The following is an 18,476-nucleotide window of genomic DNA, read 5'->3' on the forward strand; positions in this document are numbered from 1 at the left end:
CAGTGAAAGACCAGCATTTATTTATTTATTTATTTATTTATTATTAATGACTATTGTCATCCAGTGAACCACAGCGCTATAGTATTAAATGAATGCGCACGCTCCGTCATCAGTTATCTGCCCCCAGTTACGTTATTTCAATTCAAGAGGTACTTGAGATTTCGTTCTTATGGAGGAGTAAATCTATGGGCGTTTCTACATTAAGCACCCCCCCCCCCCGCAAAAATCCACATCCTTTCCGGAGCTTCCTGCTTTTGGTTTCTTTGAGGGATTAGGTAGGGCTCCTCTACACAGCAGACACCTGGTTTGAACTGAGGGAGTGCCTCCCTCCCTCCCTGGCATGTGTGCAAAGGAGGGGTGTGTGTTTTGTTTTCGTAGCTTAACTTCTGCTGTACTCTTTTCTCGCAAACCCCAGGAAACCTCTGACTTACTTCTGAGTAGACATAAAATGTAAGATTGCGCCGTAAGTCTGCAACCCTCAGCCCACTTACTTGGGAGTAAGCCCCACTGAACTTAATGTGGTGCTCTGAATCAACAGAGGACGTTGCTGCTGAGCTTGGTAGGGGGTGGGATCCGATGTGTCTCCCTTCGTTGCAGGAAGGCATTTTACCCTCTTCTCCCTCCAAATGTGCTCGAGCATTTACGTGGCAGACACCTGGGAACTGAGGAAAGTCCTTCCTGGGCAAAACTTGAGTGAAGGCAGGAGTTGCAATTGGAGGGTGATTGGCAACAGTGTTGGGCATAGTCAAATTTCTACCAGAATGGGTTCTGCAGCTGGGGTGCCACTCCTGAAAAGGCTCTGACATGTGTAATAGCCTCACAGGCTACAAGTCTCCCTGTCCAATCTTAAATCCTGGGTTCCTCAATAGTGGGGAAGGTGGTCCTTCAATTATGTGGGTCCTTAGCTCTTTAAAGCTTCATACACTAGTACTAATACCTTGAATTGGGCCCAGTTGGTCACTGGCAGCTAGCGCAGAGATTTCAAAACTGGTGCGATATGCTCACATCTCTCTGCCCCTGTCAACATGGGTATTCTGCACCAGCTTCCAGGCCATCTTCAAGGGAAGTCCCACGTAGAGAGCTTTGCTGTAGGCCAGTTGGGAAATTATTAAAGCATGGACTAGCAGGAATGGTTGTAACTGGCTATAAGCACTCCTTGCCCCTGAGGCCACGTGGGCCCCTACTGTCAGCTTTGAATCATGGAGTACTCCCAGACTATATATGTGCTCCGTCAGGGGGAGCACTACATCTTGCACAGGCCATGTGCCTAATTCCCAGATCTGGGAACCACCTACCCACAGAGGCTCCATCTTATCAGGATTTAATTTCCATTTATTAGGCCTCATCCAACCCACCAATTCCTCCAAGCACTTGCACAGTCTCTCCTGATTTTCCTCATGCACCTCATGGGGGATTGTGAATTCAGTGGAGATTCGAATGTGTTGGCGCTGAGCCAGAGGGATCTGCTACCATCTGTTCGTAAAACGAAAAACCAGTCTCACTGGTGTCACAGTCCAGCACTTGCAGTCTCTCCTGATTAAGATAGAATGGAGAGATAAGGCCTATTGTAAGTGTTCACCTACATCACGTGTAGGGCTAAACTGGGACAGGATGTGTGTAAGCCCCATGTCCCGCCTCCAAGCATCCCATGCACCTAGCTAGTTCAGAGACCTTTGTGTGTTGAGCGTGAAGGTCTACGAAGATTAAGTACAAAGATCAGATAAGTCAGGGTTTGGGTTCTCAAGAGCTGTATAAGCATGTTCAACTGAACATGCTTACAAACCCCTTTGCAGCCCTTCATGCTTAAAATGGAAAGGTCTCTGAACTCACTGGGCACGCAGGATGCTTGGGGGTGGGTCATGTGTACTTGCACATGTCCTGCCCCAGTTTAGCCATACATGTGATACAGATGAAAGCCTGCATAGGACTATAGAGCTGGCTGCCTTATGTGTACTGGTGACACCACGCTCTAAACCTCCGGATGATGCCCCCAGGGTTTTCATAGAGATGTTAAACAGCATGAGAGACAAGATGGAACCCACGGCATAACTGCCATGGAGCCAAGCAGAAATCTCTCATTGCTACTCTCTGGTAGCAGCTGGTGACCCTGTAAGTAGGAGCAGAACCACTGTAATACAATGCCTCTTACTCCCCACCCACTGAGCCATTCCAGGAGGATACTGTGGTCAATGGTATTGAGAGCCACCAAGAGAAGAGAATTAACATGGTCGCACTCCCAATGTCTCTCTTGAGGAAAGTCTTCAACCAGGACAACCAAGGCTGTTTCAGTGCCATGTCCAGACCTGAAGCCAGACTGAAATGGGTTTAGATAATCCGCTTCATCCAGGAACATCTTCAGCTGGTTGAACACCACTCTCTCCATCACCTTGCCCAGGAAAGGATTATTTTCAGCTGGGCAGTAATGATCTAAACCCTCCTGGTCCAAGATCAGCTTCTTCAAGAGGGGACGCACCACTGCCTCTTTCAAGGCAATACGCATGATGCCCTCCCTCCAGTAAGGAGACATTTACCACTTCCTGAATGACAATATAGGTGAAATAGTTTGTGTACATATCACTCCGTTTCTTCAAGAAGCATGGGATTGCATATGTCAGGCAGTTGTCCTATCATAACTCTGAATAGTAGTTTAGGCTGAAAGAGAATGACTGGGACCCAGTCACCTAGTTAACTTCATGGCTGAAGGGGAATTTCAACCCAGTCACACACTATCTTCCATACCAGCTCTCATAATCATTCTTAGAGCCTCTCTACACCAGCTTAAAACCCTGCATTTAAAACGGGGCTTTCTGCTTCCATTTTAAATGCAGGATCACAACAGACTCACTTTACAAGTGCTTCCTTTTCCCCTTCCTTCTCCCCCTTATCTGAGTCTTCCATATGTTTCATTGATCGAGCTCCTCTTCTTGCCACTTTTCACTTCTTGAGGGAACTCAAGTGAAGCACAAGCAGTGTAATTTGATACCTCGTTATCTCCGATCTACTTAAAAATGGAATAAAGGTCATTTAGTTCAGGAGATGCCCTGGAGGTGGGTGACTTCCTCTAAAGGGCCTGCAAACTTCCATGAATGAGCAATCTCAATAGCAGGATAAAAGCTCCATGTGAAGAAGCCCTTTATGTTATGTAGGCCAAAACACTTGACATACATTATTTGTCGTAATCTTTGTAACAATCCTGTTAGGTAGGCCAGGATCACTACCCACGTTACAGATGGAAGCCAATGTGGTGAGTAGCTTATGTAAGGTCACCTAATTAATTTATGACTGAGATTAGGTCTTTCTGCTCCTAGCTCATGCCATCTGCCAATATGCTACACAATCTCTGATAGTATTATACATTTAGGGTACTGTGGCATCTAAGTCATCTCAGCCAACATGTGATGAAATACTATTTACAATGGGCTAGGAAAATTAGGGAGAAAAACGTGAAAAAGTACAACTGTTTAAAGTAGTATACATAAGTTCAGTATTTGGTTCAAGTGCTTTGCCCAGAAGTTAAGGGGGAAAGCCCAACAAGTAGCTCTTTTATGCTCCATTGAACTACAACATTTCAATGCTACCCCCACCCAGCCCTGCCTAGAACTTTGAACACTTTTGTTAATCTATTGTAATACTACACACAGAATAAGGACAGAGGGGTGTCAAAGGGGGAATGGGGCTAATGATTTATTTCTATAATAAACAAGGGGAGTGGGAAATTAGAGTACATGTAGCAAGTGCGCAGGACAGGAAGGCCTGGCGTGCTACGGTCCATGGGGTCACGAAGAGTCGGACACGACTGAACAACAACAACAAAGCAAGTAAGTCCCACATATTGCATTGCTAAGGTCAAAATTTCACAGCTAATATTACATAGCTCAAATAGGAACATAGAAAGCTGCCTTATACTGTGTTAGATCATTGGTCCATCTAGTCCAGTATTGTCAACCATGATTGGCAGCAGCTCTCCGAGGTTTCATGCAGGACATTTTCCCGCTCTACCTGGAGATGCTGGGATTGAACCTGGGACCTTCTACATGCAAAGCAGGGGCTCTCCCCCCCCCCAAAAAAAGGGCTCTACTCTTAAAAAGTGGAACATTTTTCTTGATATAGAAAGCCAACAGAGAAACAGAATTTCTAAAATGCTGTTTCCTGGCACATTTAAATTCATTCCCCATTGTTTAACACAGAGGCTATTTTAATTTTCAACAACAGTGTAGAGCAATTAACACCGAAGTTTCTTTGGTAGATAGGAGCAGGATCTTTATGTCTGCTGAAACAGCTTCTTATTGTGGGATTTAAGTAACTCTGCTTCAGGTACATTATCACCCCATTGTGAAATAATTACTACCCAAAGTATTTTCATTATTGAAGGCCATAGTTTATTGCAGGGCAAGTGTACTTCCCACAGTTAGATACATTATTCCAGATCAGTCCTTATTCCGCCGCAAGTTCACTGCTGGCCTTGAGCATGTCAGTCAGCCATAGCCGTTGCCTTTCCTGGCTACTGGGACGAAAACAGTTCCACTGCCTTTGCACTATGATCGTAAAGAACAGTACAAGGATATCTACTGCCGAATCCCTCCCAGCGAACAATAATGAGGGATCTCATTAAAGGTAAATGATAGAGCTCTGTGCTGCTGCCTCCTCTTTCCAGGACCCAAGACAGATTTTCTCTACTGCTTGGGTGGAGGCAGTCCATTGCTGCTGCCTATCCAGGTTTGCTATACTTTTGTGCTGCCTTTTGCACAGTGTAAGGGTCTCATGGGTACAGTAGACCGAGCGGGCAGTGATGACAGGGGGATGAGAAGAGCAAAGATTTGCCTCTCATTTTCCTTCCCATGCAGTATTATTAGTCTAGAGACAATACCACAATACAGTACTTTACTCCTGCAATATTACTAACATTAAACTACTGCTCTACTTTAAGGACCAATGCAAATTTATCTGGAAATTTCCGCTATCACCAACAAGATATGAGAACCCACAAAAACAGCCCAATCAGTACCGAGTGTGCTCAGCGGCCACAGAATCCTGTTGCAGGGGAATAGAAAACTGGTGGTGAGGATGGAATGGAATGGTTGGAAAACAAGCATGGAGGAAGAGATATAGACATAAAATGGGCAGAGAAGAACCATCTCATTGTCTGGAGAAGTCATTTTCTTGTTCAGAAGCTATTTTTCAATACCCCTGGGGAAATGATAACTGTCCTAAACATCCATAAAGAAATCCAAGATTTAAAATGTAGCCAGGATTTGACACTAGTGTCTGCACTCTACTCCTCAAAAGGTAGCAGCAAAGAGTTCCTGCTCTTCATAACCCAATCCTTAGTGTGAAGTATTTTAAAATAATCCTGCTAATGCAAATTCCAAAGCAAAGGAAGTTCATTCCCCGTATTGCAAATTGGAAGTTGTGGTTTGCCGAGCGTGGCTTATGACAGCCCTACAGTGTAGTTCACACTGAATAATGCAGGTCAAGCTCTTGAGTGGTTTAAAACAATCCTGCAGTATTGTCCAAAGGTATTAGACCCTTATTTCAGGTTGGGCTGAAGAGTACTTACAAAACTTTGCGATGTTATCCATTGCTTTTACCCTAACATTGCAGTGGACTGAGAGTAGTATACCACTACCCTGCAGTGTAGATTAGTTATTATACACCTAGTGCAAGTTGAAGAGCTGTGCAGAGAGAGTAGCTTACAGCAGCCCTGCAATGTAGTCCACTTGATAAGTGGAGTAAGATTTCTATATGTAAAGTTTTTATGCTGCACCAATTACACACTAGTCTAGAATTCAAAAATCAAATCAGTTGGTTGCATTTGGATGTAAGTGAACCTCTCCAGAATCCATTTTAGCTAATTCATTTCCAGGCACAATTCAATTGAAGGTCTGCCTCCCACATCAAACCTGATTGTATATTCAACATCTGAGGCCCTGCTTCCATGTTCTGTCAGCTTTGGAAATGACAGCGGGTCTTCTCAGTAGTGGCACCCAGATTGTAGAAGTACTTTACTGAATGAGGTTCAGTTGCCCCCACCCACCGCCCCGAGTTTTAGCATGGAGTTTTTTATTCCACTATGCCTTTAATATGTTTTAGCCTCCTACTGTGGTGATTTAAACTGAGATGGTTTTATGCCCTTCTTATGCTGCTTGTTTTAATGATTTAAGTGATAGATTGTATTTGACTTTTTATTGTGTTTTTAATATAGAAGCTATCTTGGGTGCCCTTTTGCAGGCCCAAAAGCAGGTTAGACGTTTTCTAAAACAATGAATTTTATGATAGTAGAGCAATTCCACAAAATATCAACAAATATCTAGAGCTGCAATGTTAACTGATTAAATGTTCTAATTGATTAATCAAATAAAAAGTATTAATTGGGCAGATTTAAAAAAAATTAATACAGTTTAATAAAATTGCAGATGACAAGCACTATCTTCAAGGGCATTCCCTCCTGTTCTATCACACAGAAGGGGATGCCTTTTCTAAGACAAAGCTTGCTACAACACGTGTGGTTTGCATAAAAATAAAGTGTGCTTCTTGATTTAGAACTATTTTAATCATATGCTAATTTAACCAATAGATCAATAGTTTAATTAAACTCATACAATTAATCGATTAATTTTTTAAAATCCAGTTGCAGCCCTACAAAAATCAAATTCACACACTACCAAACTCCTATATGAAACATGCCCCTGTACTCGCAATCCTACGTGATGATGTAAATGCAAGAATTTCACGTTCTCAAAGTAACTTACACAACACCTGGATTGTCCTATTTGCTTTGTATATAGGAATTTTATAAGTCCTTCACGGATAAACTAGAGTACTCCAGCAGCTCTAACAAACAAAATGCTGGTTTTGCAACTTTCCCACAAATATTACAGCCTTCAAAAGATCACAATGAAGAAGGTATGGTTAGCAGTTTCATAATTTAATGAAAAAAGTACTGTAAAAAGGGGACGTCTGAAAAAGACAGTCCATTTTTTTAAAAATTGAATATATATATCTATATATATCTATAGATATATATTTAATATAAAGCAAAACAAGAAAACAAATTAGGTTAAGAGGTAATACTTCAAAGTTAGCCACTGAACACACTGTAAAAACTAGCAAATATACTTTGGAGACAGATACTTGAAAGCTATGTAGCCAAAGGCTCCTTCATGTATCTATTAAAATAACGTAAAACTAACAAATCAAAAACACTATTTCCTGAAATGATATATTTTAGTCATCACCCTTAAATTAGCAAAATTCTGGGATCTTGCTGAAGCACCATTTCCCACCCTCTATATTGTTCTCATACCACTGGGCATGAAACATGATTGTGTTTTCTTTTCCTGGCCACTGAAATAGCTGTTCCCAAGTTCAATTCTGTTTACTTTCATGACCAGGAAAAAGTGTTAACAATAAATATATATTAAAGAGGGAACTAGAACCAATGTATAGAGAAGTGAACATTATTAGCACCATTCTGAATGGTTCACAACTTAAAAGCCAACCATTTCTCAACGAACGAAACACTTAAAAAAAAAGAAAAGCTGCTGCATATTTACACCAAAGGAAATGCCTTAAAATAAATCTCTTTGAAAAAGACAAAATTACACAAACATACAAAAAAAAAGTAAACAAAGCAAACTTGCAATAATGCTTAAAGCAAAGAATGTTGAACTGTCAAATTTCATTTCTCTCCTTCAGGAGCCTGTCATCAATTTATTGTTCCCACCTATATGAAATAATGTTAAGGCTTTCAAGAAAATGTGGCTCTCATTTGTTTGTTTTTTCACTATAAATTACTTATTAGATTTCAAATTTATCCCAATTACACCTGTTTTACATTATAGTATTTCATTAACAAAACCAAAGAGTGAAGATTCCATTAATGAAACAATTTCTGGATGCTGAAGTCTACTTTTATTCTAATTAAAAATCAAGGGTGTAGAGTAATGAAAAAAGTAACTTCTTTGAAGCTGTTGTATTTGTTTTAAACCATCTGTTAGAAAGAGTTTTGTTAAAAATCTAATTAAACAACAAAGTAGCCTAAACAGTTCCCAAGCTGTTTGGCAATCAAAAATATTTCAGTTTACCACTTCTGACTACTTAAACTTGGAAACCAATACACACATTCATATGCATACACTGATTTTTAATCTTTTGGCTCAGAAATCTGATGAAGTATTTGCTAGCTGAAAAAAGTAGTATGTGAAGGGGGGGGTGGAATATAGGGTTTGTGTTGTAGGACCAAGTTAAAAAAAAGCCTTCTGAGTTGACAAGGGAGAATCTGGCATCACCGGTGATTGCCTGAACATGTTAGAGATTAAGTACTTCTAGTATTCAACATTATCCACATATCAGCCATCTGTATTGGCTGGCTAGGGAAAATATTTTACAAGTGCAACCCACAACAAGCTACTATGTACACAGGGATTAAAAAACAGTCAAAAATACTAGAAGTTAAAGAGTATTTACAGAATAAAGCAAACTGCCTCAGCAAAGGGAAATGCAACCTTTAGCAGGAGCAAACTATCAAGGGAAAAATCTAGAGGTCAGTGTGTTTGGCAGCATTGACTGTGGAGTTTGTAAACCTACCTCAGCAGGTTAGGAGCAACTATTACTTATATCCTGATCCTATGCGTGTTTACTTGAAAGCAAGCCCCACTGAGTTAAAATGGTTCTTACTTCCAAGTATTGAGGATCACACCCTTTGTTCTAAAATTGGATGAGAACATGATTTCTGTCTAGTAGTCACATTTGTCCCAATCCAGAAAAACACTTAAGCAAGCACCACAATTTCAAATACGCAGGCTTCCTTGTTGTTACAATTCCTTCACAATTTAAGAGATTGCTTAAGTGTTCTTATGAAATGAGACTGTATTGCAGCTGCAACAAGAATTGTCTGATATCTTCTTGCAGATTGTCACGGAAGGGCCTTTTGAATACTTGCCTACCAGTACAAAGCCCAACACAATACATTCCGTAGAGGGAAGCAGATATATAAAACCATTTCTGGAAATGATACTTAATGGAACCTTTACTTATAGCACAATGACCTTGGAAAAACCCAATTAACAATCTTCTCAAAAGGGCAAACCAATTCACAGTTGGGAAAAACAGCTTTGTCATTTGCTTGTGGCCCCTGCACCATGTTCTATAACCTGCAGATTTCCCAAGGTTTGCATCTAGGATGTACAAAGGCTGAGCTATTCCCATTGTCAGGGGTTTTTAATCACCTTTGTACTGAACTGTGAGAAATCAAATTTCTTTTATTTCTACTGTGACAATCCCTATTGAAGTCTTGGCTTGGACTCTCTCCCTCAGAGCTGCTTTTTCTCAATCTGATCTGTCCTTTATTCTCATCACTCTCAGCTTCAGAGTCACTCAGTTCCAAATCAGGGCAATACCCATCATTGTCCTGGTAGGGAGCACTCCCCATCTGATATTCAAGAGTCTGCTTGCCCCATGAACGCTCCCTCATTGAAAGCCTTCTTGAGGGCTTTTCACAGCACCTGAGATCTTCTGTGGTCCTCACCAAACTGTTGGTTGCTTCTTTGAAGGACCTGTTAAAATGTTCTATTGTGGATTTTCTGAAGCCACTCTGGCTAGCTAAGTGGGCAGAGAGCACAGACTGCTGTTCGTATGTTGTCTGGCTGGAGCTGTCTCTCTGAGTGACATCCCCAACTCTGCTCATTAAACCATTTGACTTGGCTAGTTTAGAGTTCTGCTGAATTTTCCCATTCCCAATAGAGGACTGTCCATGCAATGCAGCTTGAAGCGCTAAGGGTTTGCCAGATGACTGCCCACGATGGAAGTCTGATGAGTGTGCAGGCCCAGAATCTTTTGCTTCATTCCTAGACTTCACAAACCCACCCAGTAAGCCATTACTTCTATTTTCATGCTGAAACCTTGAATAAGATTTCATATTTGAAACAAAAGTATCCTTGGATAGCGGAATACCCTTTTTGCTGTAAACCGTGGCATTGTTGTCAGGAGAAAGGAGCTTGTTAGCAGATTTCAAATTATTTTTGCAATCTCCCAATGTTGATTTCGGCATTTTTAGCTTCAAGGTGATTCTCGGTGGTGGATAAAACAGTGTGTTCTCTAGTGCACTTGTCAGGGAATGTCCTAAAAAAGAGAGAGAGAGAGAGAGAGAGATTGGAGTGGGGAGAGGGAGAAAGCGAGATATTTAATAGGCAAATTTCATCATGCAAAGGTATGCAACATATCCATTATGGAACTTTTAAACTTAGTAATGGCTTTATATTACATTTCGCAATTCATGAAAATTCCTTTTTTCATGTTCTGCTCAAAATAGATTCGAAAACATTATTTACAAGCTTTTACTTGATATTCCTTGTATGCACACATACTAAGGATCTGTACTTCTCAAATCCAAGCAACACATGATTTATGAACACAATGGTAGGAAAAGACCAATAGGTTTGTAGGATTTGTATATACTAGTGCAGGGATAGGAAACTGCCAGCCTTCTGATCCAGCCTGCAGCCTCTCCTCCATCTTCCCTGCTTTGGCCCACCAATAATTACTGCTACCTCTGTACTCCGCAAGGCTATTGCTTCAAATTCCCTCTTGACAGCAGAGTGTACAGGAGCTGGCCCCACTGCTTTTGCCCTCTCTCTCGCCATACACCAGGGGTAGACAACATGTGCCCCATGGGCTGCATGCAGCCCCAGCCCCCCAGGGTGGCCCTCACTGCCCCCGTGCCAGCGGTTTTAGCACTGTGGCGTACTAAAAAGGCCAAATTAGCTTGTTCTCAAGCTAAATTCAACCTTTTTAGTGCACCGTACCAGTTTGCTGTTGGATTTCAGCAGCAAACCAGCATGCTACCTGGTTGAGTGCAGTGGCTTCAGGGGGAAATAGTCTTGCAAAGGAAGGAAAACTACACCCCCAGGAGCCACTGGGCTCCATTGCCAGGCACACTGCTAATCTGCATGCCAAAGCATCGGGAAAGTGAAAGAGAAACCCCCTTCTCATTCTTCACTGCTGCTCTTCAGGACTGCTGGAAGGCTGCCAAAGTGAGATGTCTCTCCCAAATTCTCCTTTCTCTGTGCCACACCTCTAGCAGGGGACATCTTGCTCTGCCACTTAAATATATCTTACTCAGGACCCTGGCAAAGCAAAGTGAGAGAATTCCACAGAGGGAAGGGAGGGGGAGCTTCAATGAAGTGAACAGCCATTATGTTTTTTCTACTCCTCCGCTCCTCTCACATTCCTTCCTTGCTCCTGCTTTTCCTTTTTCTTTCTCTGCAGCACCAGTGATTATTCCCCTTTACTCTTTCCATCTAACCTCTTTCTCCCCCCACTCCCTTTCCCCTTGGCTTGGCATGGCAAGCAAAGTCCTAGCCTTTGCACCCATCCAAAGGACAGCTTTCTCGTTCTGCTTCCCAGGCTCTGTGGCAGCGTTAGATGGGAGACTGTTGATTTGGCGTGATCTGTGGGTAGAACATTATCTAAAGGGGGTGGAGAAATTAATTCAAGTCAGGATTTGGGGGAAGGGGAAAGCTGATTTGGGTGATGTCTGGTAAGATATTAATTTGGAAGAATAAATTAACTGAAGAGGATCTGGTAGCAGAGAAAGAGAGAGAGAAAGCAAGAGAGAACACGTGAGACAGAAAAGGGGTACCCATGAGGGAATGTGCCCCGACAGAAAAAGGTTCCCACCCCTGTTCTAGTGTATTCTAGTTATTGAGGACTTTAACAAAAATTACAGGTTTAGTCTAATGTAAACTGCAATGTAAACAAGTGCATCAATTTAAAAATGCATCACATAGGTAACCTATAACCATGTTCTCAGTAACAGCTTCATATGTGGCACTGAAAAAGGATTTTAAGCAATATAATTAACGTTCCTAGAAAAGAGGGTTTTAAAAGACTCTGGGAGCAAATTATTGTATTCATTATGCATTCATTACCTGCAGCAATTTCCTGATTAATAAGCTGGACTTGCAAATTAAAGACCTGCTCATGTGCTTTGCTGTGAGAAAGTTTTAACTTCTCTCTTCTGCTTACCATGTAGCAAAGATTTCTTACCTAAAGATAAAGCAAAGAAAAACCTCACACTTAAAAAGCTTGTAACAGATTTTTCAAAATTACTACTTAGGATAATATTCCATTTCAAATTACAGATTTAGAACCTCTATACTTAATTTTTTTTAAAGAATACTGAATTAAAAGTTCAGAATCAGATTCAAATGCCTGGGCCTAAAATCAAGAATTGTTGTTCAAACCTCCAGGACAACTTAACACCACACAAAAATTTGCATTTCACCTGACAATAATTTCCCCTTCCATGTCCAGATTCAAAAAAGGAATGTTGCCAAGATACAGAACACTGGAAGGATCTCATTTTTCATTTTTGAGCTTGCACCTGATTTTTTATATATTAGTCAGTTTTATACAGTTTGTTACCTTCCCTTTCCCCTCTCCCTCTTACCCTCTCTAGATCCTGCCTCAAATGCATGAACATCCTCATTCGAGTATGAATGCTATCTTCTTTTGGCTGAACCAAGCCATTTTCTTCATCCTCCTTGGGAGGAAATAATGGTTTATTAAAGTTACTTTTCCGTTTTAGTTTCCAGTAATTATAAATCAAGTCTACAGTGAGCTTCGGGAGGCCCAGTTCTGCTGCAACATCATCTATTCTCACTAGAGAGTAGAACTCCTCTTCCAGTTCCCGAAGCTTCTGAGCGCGCAAACTGGTTTTCTCACTCTCAGTCTGCTTCTGGTCTACGGAACTCTTGGGGTTGTCATCTGGATCAGGCATCAAGTTCTGCTTGGTTTTGCTATGCTTTAGGCAGTAAGACTTGAACTTTACTTCATCACCATCATCCAGGATTGTTTTCATCTCTAGGCTATGCTCAAAGGCACACGTGACATGAAAGGCAGTGATACAGCTCTTCACAGAGCACTGTTGAGTGAAGGAAACCACTGTCAGTCAGTATCAACCCATGCATGAGCAGAAGAAAACTAACCAATGAAAACTTAGAAGCATCACAGAGCTTTCGTTATTACATATGTACAAACACATAATTTTACAGGAGATTTCCGGAGACATTTCAATTTAAAGCTTTTAATTCAGCAGTTGAAAGTCTGAATGGTAACTTCCAGACAAAATCAAGCCAATTTTTTTTCATTAAAGGCACTTGAGATTCAGCTTATAAAATGCAACAGACTTTTAGTTATAACATTTTCTCAATTTTATAAGATGCACATATATACCTTGAAGAGACAGAACACACTGTGAAATAACTCCTAGATTAAAAGCACAGACTATTCAACAAAAATACTTCATGTATTAAACCACAATATTCCAACCCTACTAAGATTAGGGTTGATGATGATGTAGATGACAAATGCCTAGTTAATCATAAAGTATCAGCACTAGCAATATGAAACAATTGCACTTCCGCCAAAACCACTTAACTAAAGACTCAGCCACTATACCAACTCATTAGCAGCAGAAGAGGTAGGGATTCAAGGCTTCATAACAGATACACAGTTTAATAATAAAACAAGTATTTATGAAGAGGTTTAAAGGAAAGTGCCTCATATGCATTATTTTAGGAATCCGTAAAAGAACTGTTAGAAGTTGGTCTCTATTATTATTCCCTTATTGTGGATGGGGAGCCGAGTGATAGGAGATTGCCTAAAGCCACTTAGTTAATTCATGGCTGAGGAGAGATTTGTAATGAGAACCTTGCTATGATAGGAAGACCTATTCTGTCATTGACTGCTGACAGTGTACAGATGAGATAGCACCCAAGGACAAAGGCAGAAGAGTTTAATTCTGTGAAAACGATTCAGACTGTAACTCTTCCAAGAAGCATTTTGCTTTATACCTCTTTGTGTTGTTGCAGCAAACACATCTCTATCAGACACCCTCAAATTCGCTTCCCCAGTCATAGCTGTATAGAAATGTTGGGAGCAGGGAGGTAAAGCAATAGGAGAGGCTTAAAGCTTCCCAGCCGACCCAAGATCTAGCAGAGTTTTTTTTGAATGCACGCAAACATTCAAGCTCAGCTTATCTGTTTATCTGTAACTGACTAAAAGAACAAACTGTTGATAAATACCAAGAAGCCTTGTTTGAAGCTCACTTTCTTTCACTGGACCCTAGGAGTTTCTACAGCTGAAGGCGATTTACCTGCAAAGTACTGCTGGGAGCAAAGCAGCTGCTGCATTTGTCTTCCATCCAGCACATTATGAGATAGTTGGTCCTTACCACTCTGAATGTGCTATGTTTGCTAGCATGCAATTTCTACTCCGCACCCTCAAAGACCACAACACAGAATTAGCACATACCTGAATACAAGCACCAGTTTTCAATTTGCATAAGCTGCAAACTAAAGCCCATCTACTTGGTGGAATGTGAGATACTTTTGTAATTGGTTCCATCCTTTCTGGGCAAGCAATGCTTACCTACAAGCAAAACATGGTATGAATTACTACGACTGACATTGCCAGAAAGAGCTACCACATTATTCAACTTCAGCATCTTCTAAAATAAGCAAACAAGAACTGAGAACTGAGCTATAAACTGGGGTACATTTACACCACAAATGCTTTCCTGTTAGTCACTTAAATACAGGCTAAAATAAGGGCTAAAAATCAAAATGAGGTTAATTTATTTATTTTCAACATTTATAAGCTGCCCTATAACTAAAGCTTACTAGGGAGGCTAATGTAGTAAAACCAAATTTAAAAATATAGGGGGTTTTGGGGGTAGTTTTCAACAAGATGTTCATAGCTCTAAAGAAATGAAGTTTAGTTTTTAGGCATCAAATATGCCATAAAAGAATAGCACGTGGCGATCAATGTTCCAAAGACTCCTTTAACTGCTGATTATATCAATCACAGATGGCCAACCCCTGCACTCTTTGGAGTCACTTTATTCTCCAGGTTCTAGTCTGAAGGGGAAGAGGAGAATTGTCAAAGGAACAATCTGACCCCCTCACAAATGTTCGGGGTTCTGTATCATAATGTTGCTTCTTTTCCTTTCAAGTGGATTAACCTGAATGGCCACTCTAATATGAACTACAGTAGGTGATAGTACAGGACCATGGTAAGGAACAGTGAGGATTAATCAACTTATTCATACCTCTGGAATCCAGAGAGCACAACTCACATGTGCCCACTTGGTGCCTGTTCTTGTAGCTTTCATGGCCCCACCTCTCTTTGGACACAAGAGACATTGAGGGTGTATACCGAGAACACAAGTACGGCACAACCAGCTCCCTTCAGGAACCTTGAGGATACCATAACATGCCTGGGGATAAAAGCAAATTGCTGTTTTGTTTGAATCCATAGGTGAAGGGGCACATCATTTGTCTATCTCAATACCAACTGTAATACATTTTTAAATTTTAGATAATAAATTAATGTTGGAAGACGTTTCCCAGCTGTTTGAAACAGGAGGAACAGAATATCCTATTTTTCCTAACAGGCAGAAAGTTATACACTATTTATTAATACTGCAATACAGGGAGTTTCTGCAAAAAGCACAGGAGCCAGATGTCCCATATCAGAGGAAATTGGGCAGTGTCCTCCAACCCCTCTCTTTAATACCACCAAGGTATATAAAAGCAATACATGGCTTCAGGATAGAGTTACAGGGTCAGTTTCTTTTTTATATACAATTCAATCCAGGTAAGTAGCTCTCTCTGTGGCATCTAATACCAGTATGGACTGACCTAGAAAGGTGCTGTTATTAATCTTTAATTTTTTTGTGAACTGCCCAGACAGCTTCAGCTATTGGTGGTATAGAAATGAAATAAATAAATAAAATAAAAATAATCTTACTAATGAAGACTCCAGTAGGAGTCATTGAAGTTATTTCTGAAATATTCCACATTAATCCAGTAGAGTGCACTCTTGCCTAGGCAAGAAAATCAGCCTTTGGCACAATATCGTTTTGTGTATCATTTGCTTCCACTTTCACCATGAGTGCTGCATTGTCATAAACCAGAATCGTTTAATGAAGTTTAGGAATTAATGCTCCTCTGTTCCATTTTTTCCTATTATAGAAAACTCAAAAGACAAGCATCTTCTGAAGACTTCACTTATAAAGCTGCTACATTCCTCACTGTTATCTTTGGGAGTAGAATATGAAACTTAATATGAGGACGCCTGCTCCAAGACAATGTTTCAAAAACCTTCTAATATTTCTTGATCACTATTTATATGCCTTCAGGACACATTACTGGGGGAAATTCTAGCATGTGAATTATTAACATCTAATTCAGTTCAATGGCATATGTATGCATTACATTCATGTGTTTAAGAGACAGGCATGACCCTTATTCTATTCTAAACAGGCATGCTCATATTTTTAGGAACTGTAGCCTCAGTTTGCCCGGATTTCTATAATAGTTAAAACAAGCAAAACCTGCCAATAAGGAGCCTTAACTTAAAATCATGTGGTTGTGGAGAAAGAGTGCAACTATACTGCAACACAAACATGAAATTTATTTTGACCTATCTCAAGTTTCCTGATAGAGCTTAGCACCATATTTTTTAAAATCGGTGGTTTAAAAAAAACAAAATAAAAATCCCAAGATTTAAGCAAAGCAAGTTTGAATATGTTGATTCACAAATAAGCAAACAAAGAATGAAAATACTTTATTCTGTCCAGAGTATTTACATTTTAACTTTTACATAGCCTTTTACAGAGGATAAAAATTCCAGACCCCCTGCCCCTTTCAGAGGCTGCCAGACTTCTTGCTTCTTTCCAATAAGTTGTTTTCAGCTGACACCGCCCCCCAAAACACACCTATTTGGAAAGACATTCAGATTAACCCCATTACCAAGATGATGCAGCATTTTCACACTAACCTGATGAACACAGATATTACATTTGTCACAAAACACCATATCATTCCCGTCTTCACTGTCAGGTGACCGACACACATCACAAATGACATCTTCATCGTATTCTATTCCCAGCCCTTCCTCTGTCTCAATGGCATGGTTCATATTCTCATGACAGTGACGTTCAAGGACTTCCACCATTCTTTCCATTGTGTTCTCATCAAGCTGCCCACATCCTGCGGAGAATTAAAGCAAAAGTAGTAATTTGCTTAACACTACACAAAGAATGCAAAAAACAAAACACCCTTAATAGAAGTTTTGAAATAAAGTATGCCATTGGAACTTGGTTCTGTATTCACACTCCTATTCATTTCTATTATGCTTACTGAAGTTTTATTTCCAGTTTTAAGGATTATCCAGAACGTGTTGGTTTGATATGTAAAGGACATCATCTTGTACAATAAATGTGGGTGCATAAAAAGTTAAAATACCAAGAGTACGTGGTTTCAAGTATTTGCTTATTTAAGACATCTGCATACTGCCTTTTGATCCATATGGCATGAAATTTGTCATATCCAGTCCTACTATATCAAAATATTCAAATACCTAGGTTTAAAATCCTGTCCCATTAGGCCTGCAAAAGCAAAATGTATTAAAAGTAGTGGATAGGATGTCAGCAATAATGCATGAATCTGATTTTTGCCTGTGCCAACAAGGGGCACATCACGAAGACTGCCTTATAACTTCACTAAAGGCCTATCCACCTTCATTCAACCCTTTAATTAAATGCCCTCATGCCCCTTCTCCCATTCATATAAGCAACATGTTGTCTATAATACTATGTTGAAAAGCACTGGTCACATCAAATTAAGTATCTCTTCTCTAATTTTTATGCTTTACCTGGAGAGGGTTTAGAAACCAGCTCTTTGGAAATAAAGGAAGTGTCTTCCATGGCTTCTTAAACTGACATAACAGCAGAGCAGTATCTCTTTATGAAGCCACAAAGTGCAAGTCTCCTAAAAAAATCCACTTGCTCTGGCCATTACAAACCACCCATTTTCATGGTTAACTGATTGATATTTCTCTACGACCCAGTTCACATGTAATGGTGGCAAATCATGGATTAACCCATGATTTGCTAGGTTGTGTGCTGAGCACAACCCACTTCCAATTTGCATAATCAGCCTCCAGATGTCTCAATTGTAGATTGTTGCATGATGTGCAAACAAGGACGCTATGCGTTGTTCATGGCTTAAACAACCTAAAGTTAACCTACAATTAGTTCTTAGATCAACTTTGGGTTGTTTAACCCACGATTAACCCACAGCATCCATGCAACAACCTATGATCAGGATGATTGGAGGTCGATTATGCACACCAGAAGCAGTTCACATGTGCCCGCAGTTATGTATGAACAGGGCCTATATTGGCTGTGCTCATTTATTATTAATATTTATATACCGCCTTATTTGCTAAAAAGCCATAAGGTGGTGCACAGCAATTTCAAACAACAAAAAAGAACATTAAAAACAGTAAAATATCATAACATTAAAGCACGTATATAATTTGAAAAGCTAAATTAAACAGATGTCTCTTCACACCCTTTCTAAAAGCTAAGAGAGTGGGGGCAATTATAATTCTTGAGGGAGCATGGTCCA

At 40.3% G+C, this 18,476-nt stretch overlaps 1 protein-coding gene across 8 annotated transcripts in view; it reads right to left on the reverse strand.

Moving 5' to 3' along the window:
• Window positions 1-51: 51 nt before the first annotated feature.
• JADE3 (jade family PHD finger 3) overlaps window positions 52-18,476 on the reverse strand; it is a 51,961-nt gene continuing 33,536 nt past the window's right edge. For all 8 annotated transcript variants that reach the window (XM_084844301.1, XM_084844296.1, XM_084844302.1 and 5 more), the window contains 6 exons: window positions 16,843-17,054; window positions 15,110-15,277; window positions 14,314-14,430; window positions 12,449-12,922; window positions 11,928-12,045; window positions 52-10,119 (listed from right to left, as the gene is read on the reverse strand). In XM_084844301.1, coding sequence (XP_084700427.1) covers window positions 9,224-10,119; window positions 11,928-12,045; window positions 12,449-12,922; window positions 14,314-14,430; window positions 15,110-15,277; window positions 16,843-17,054 — 1,985 coding nt within the window. In that variant the 3' untranslated portion in view covers window positions 52-9,223. The remainder of the gene's footprint in view (window positions 10,120-11,927; window positions 12,046-12,448; window positions 12,923-14,313; window positions 14,431-15,109; window positions 15,278-16,842; window positions 17,055-18,476) is intronic.

Source organism: Heloderma suspectum, chromosome 3, assembly GCF_057233095.1.
Source record: "Heloderma suspectum isolate Gila_16-S chromosome 3, 16-S_ref, whole genome shotgun sequence".
In the NCBI taxonomy this organism is placed as follows: Eukaryota; Metazoa; Chordata; class Lepidosauria; order Squamata; family Helodermatidae; genus Heloderma; species Heloderma suspectum.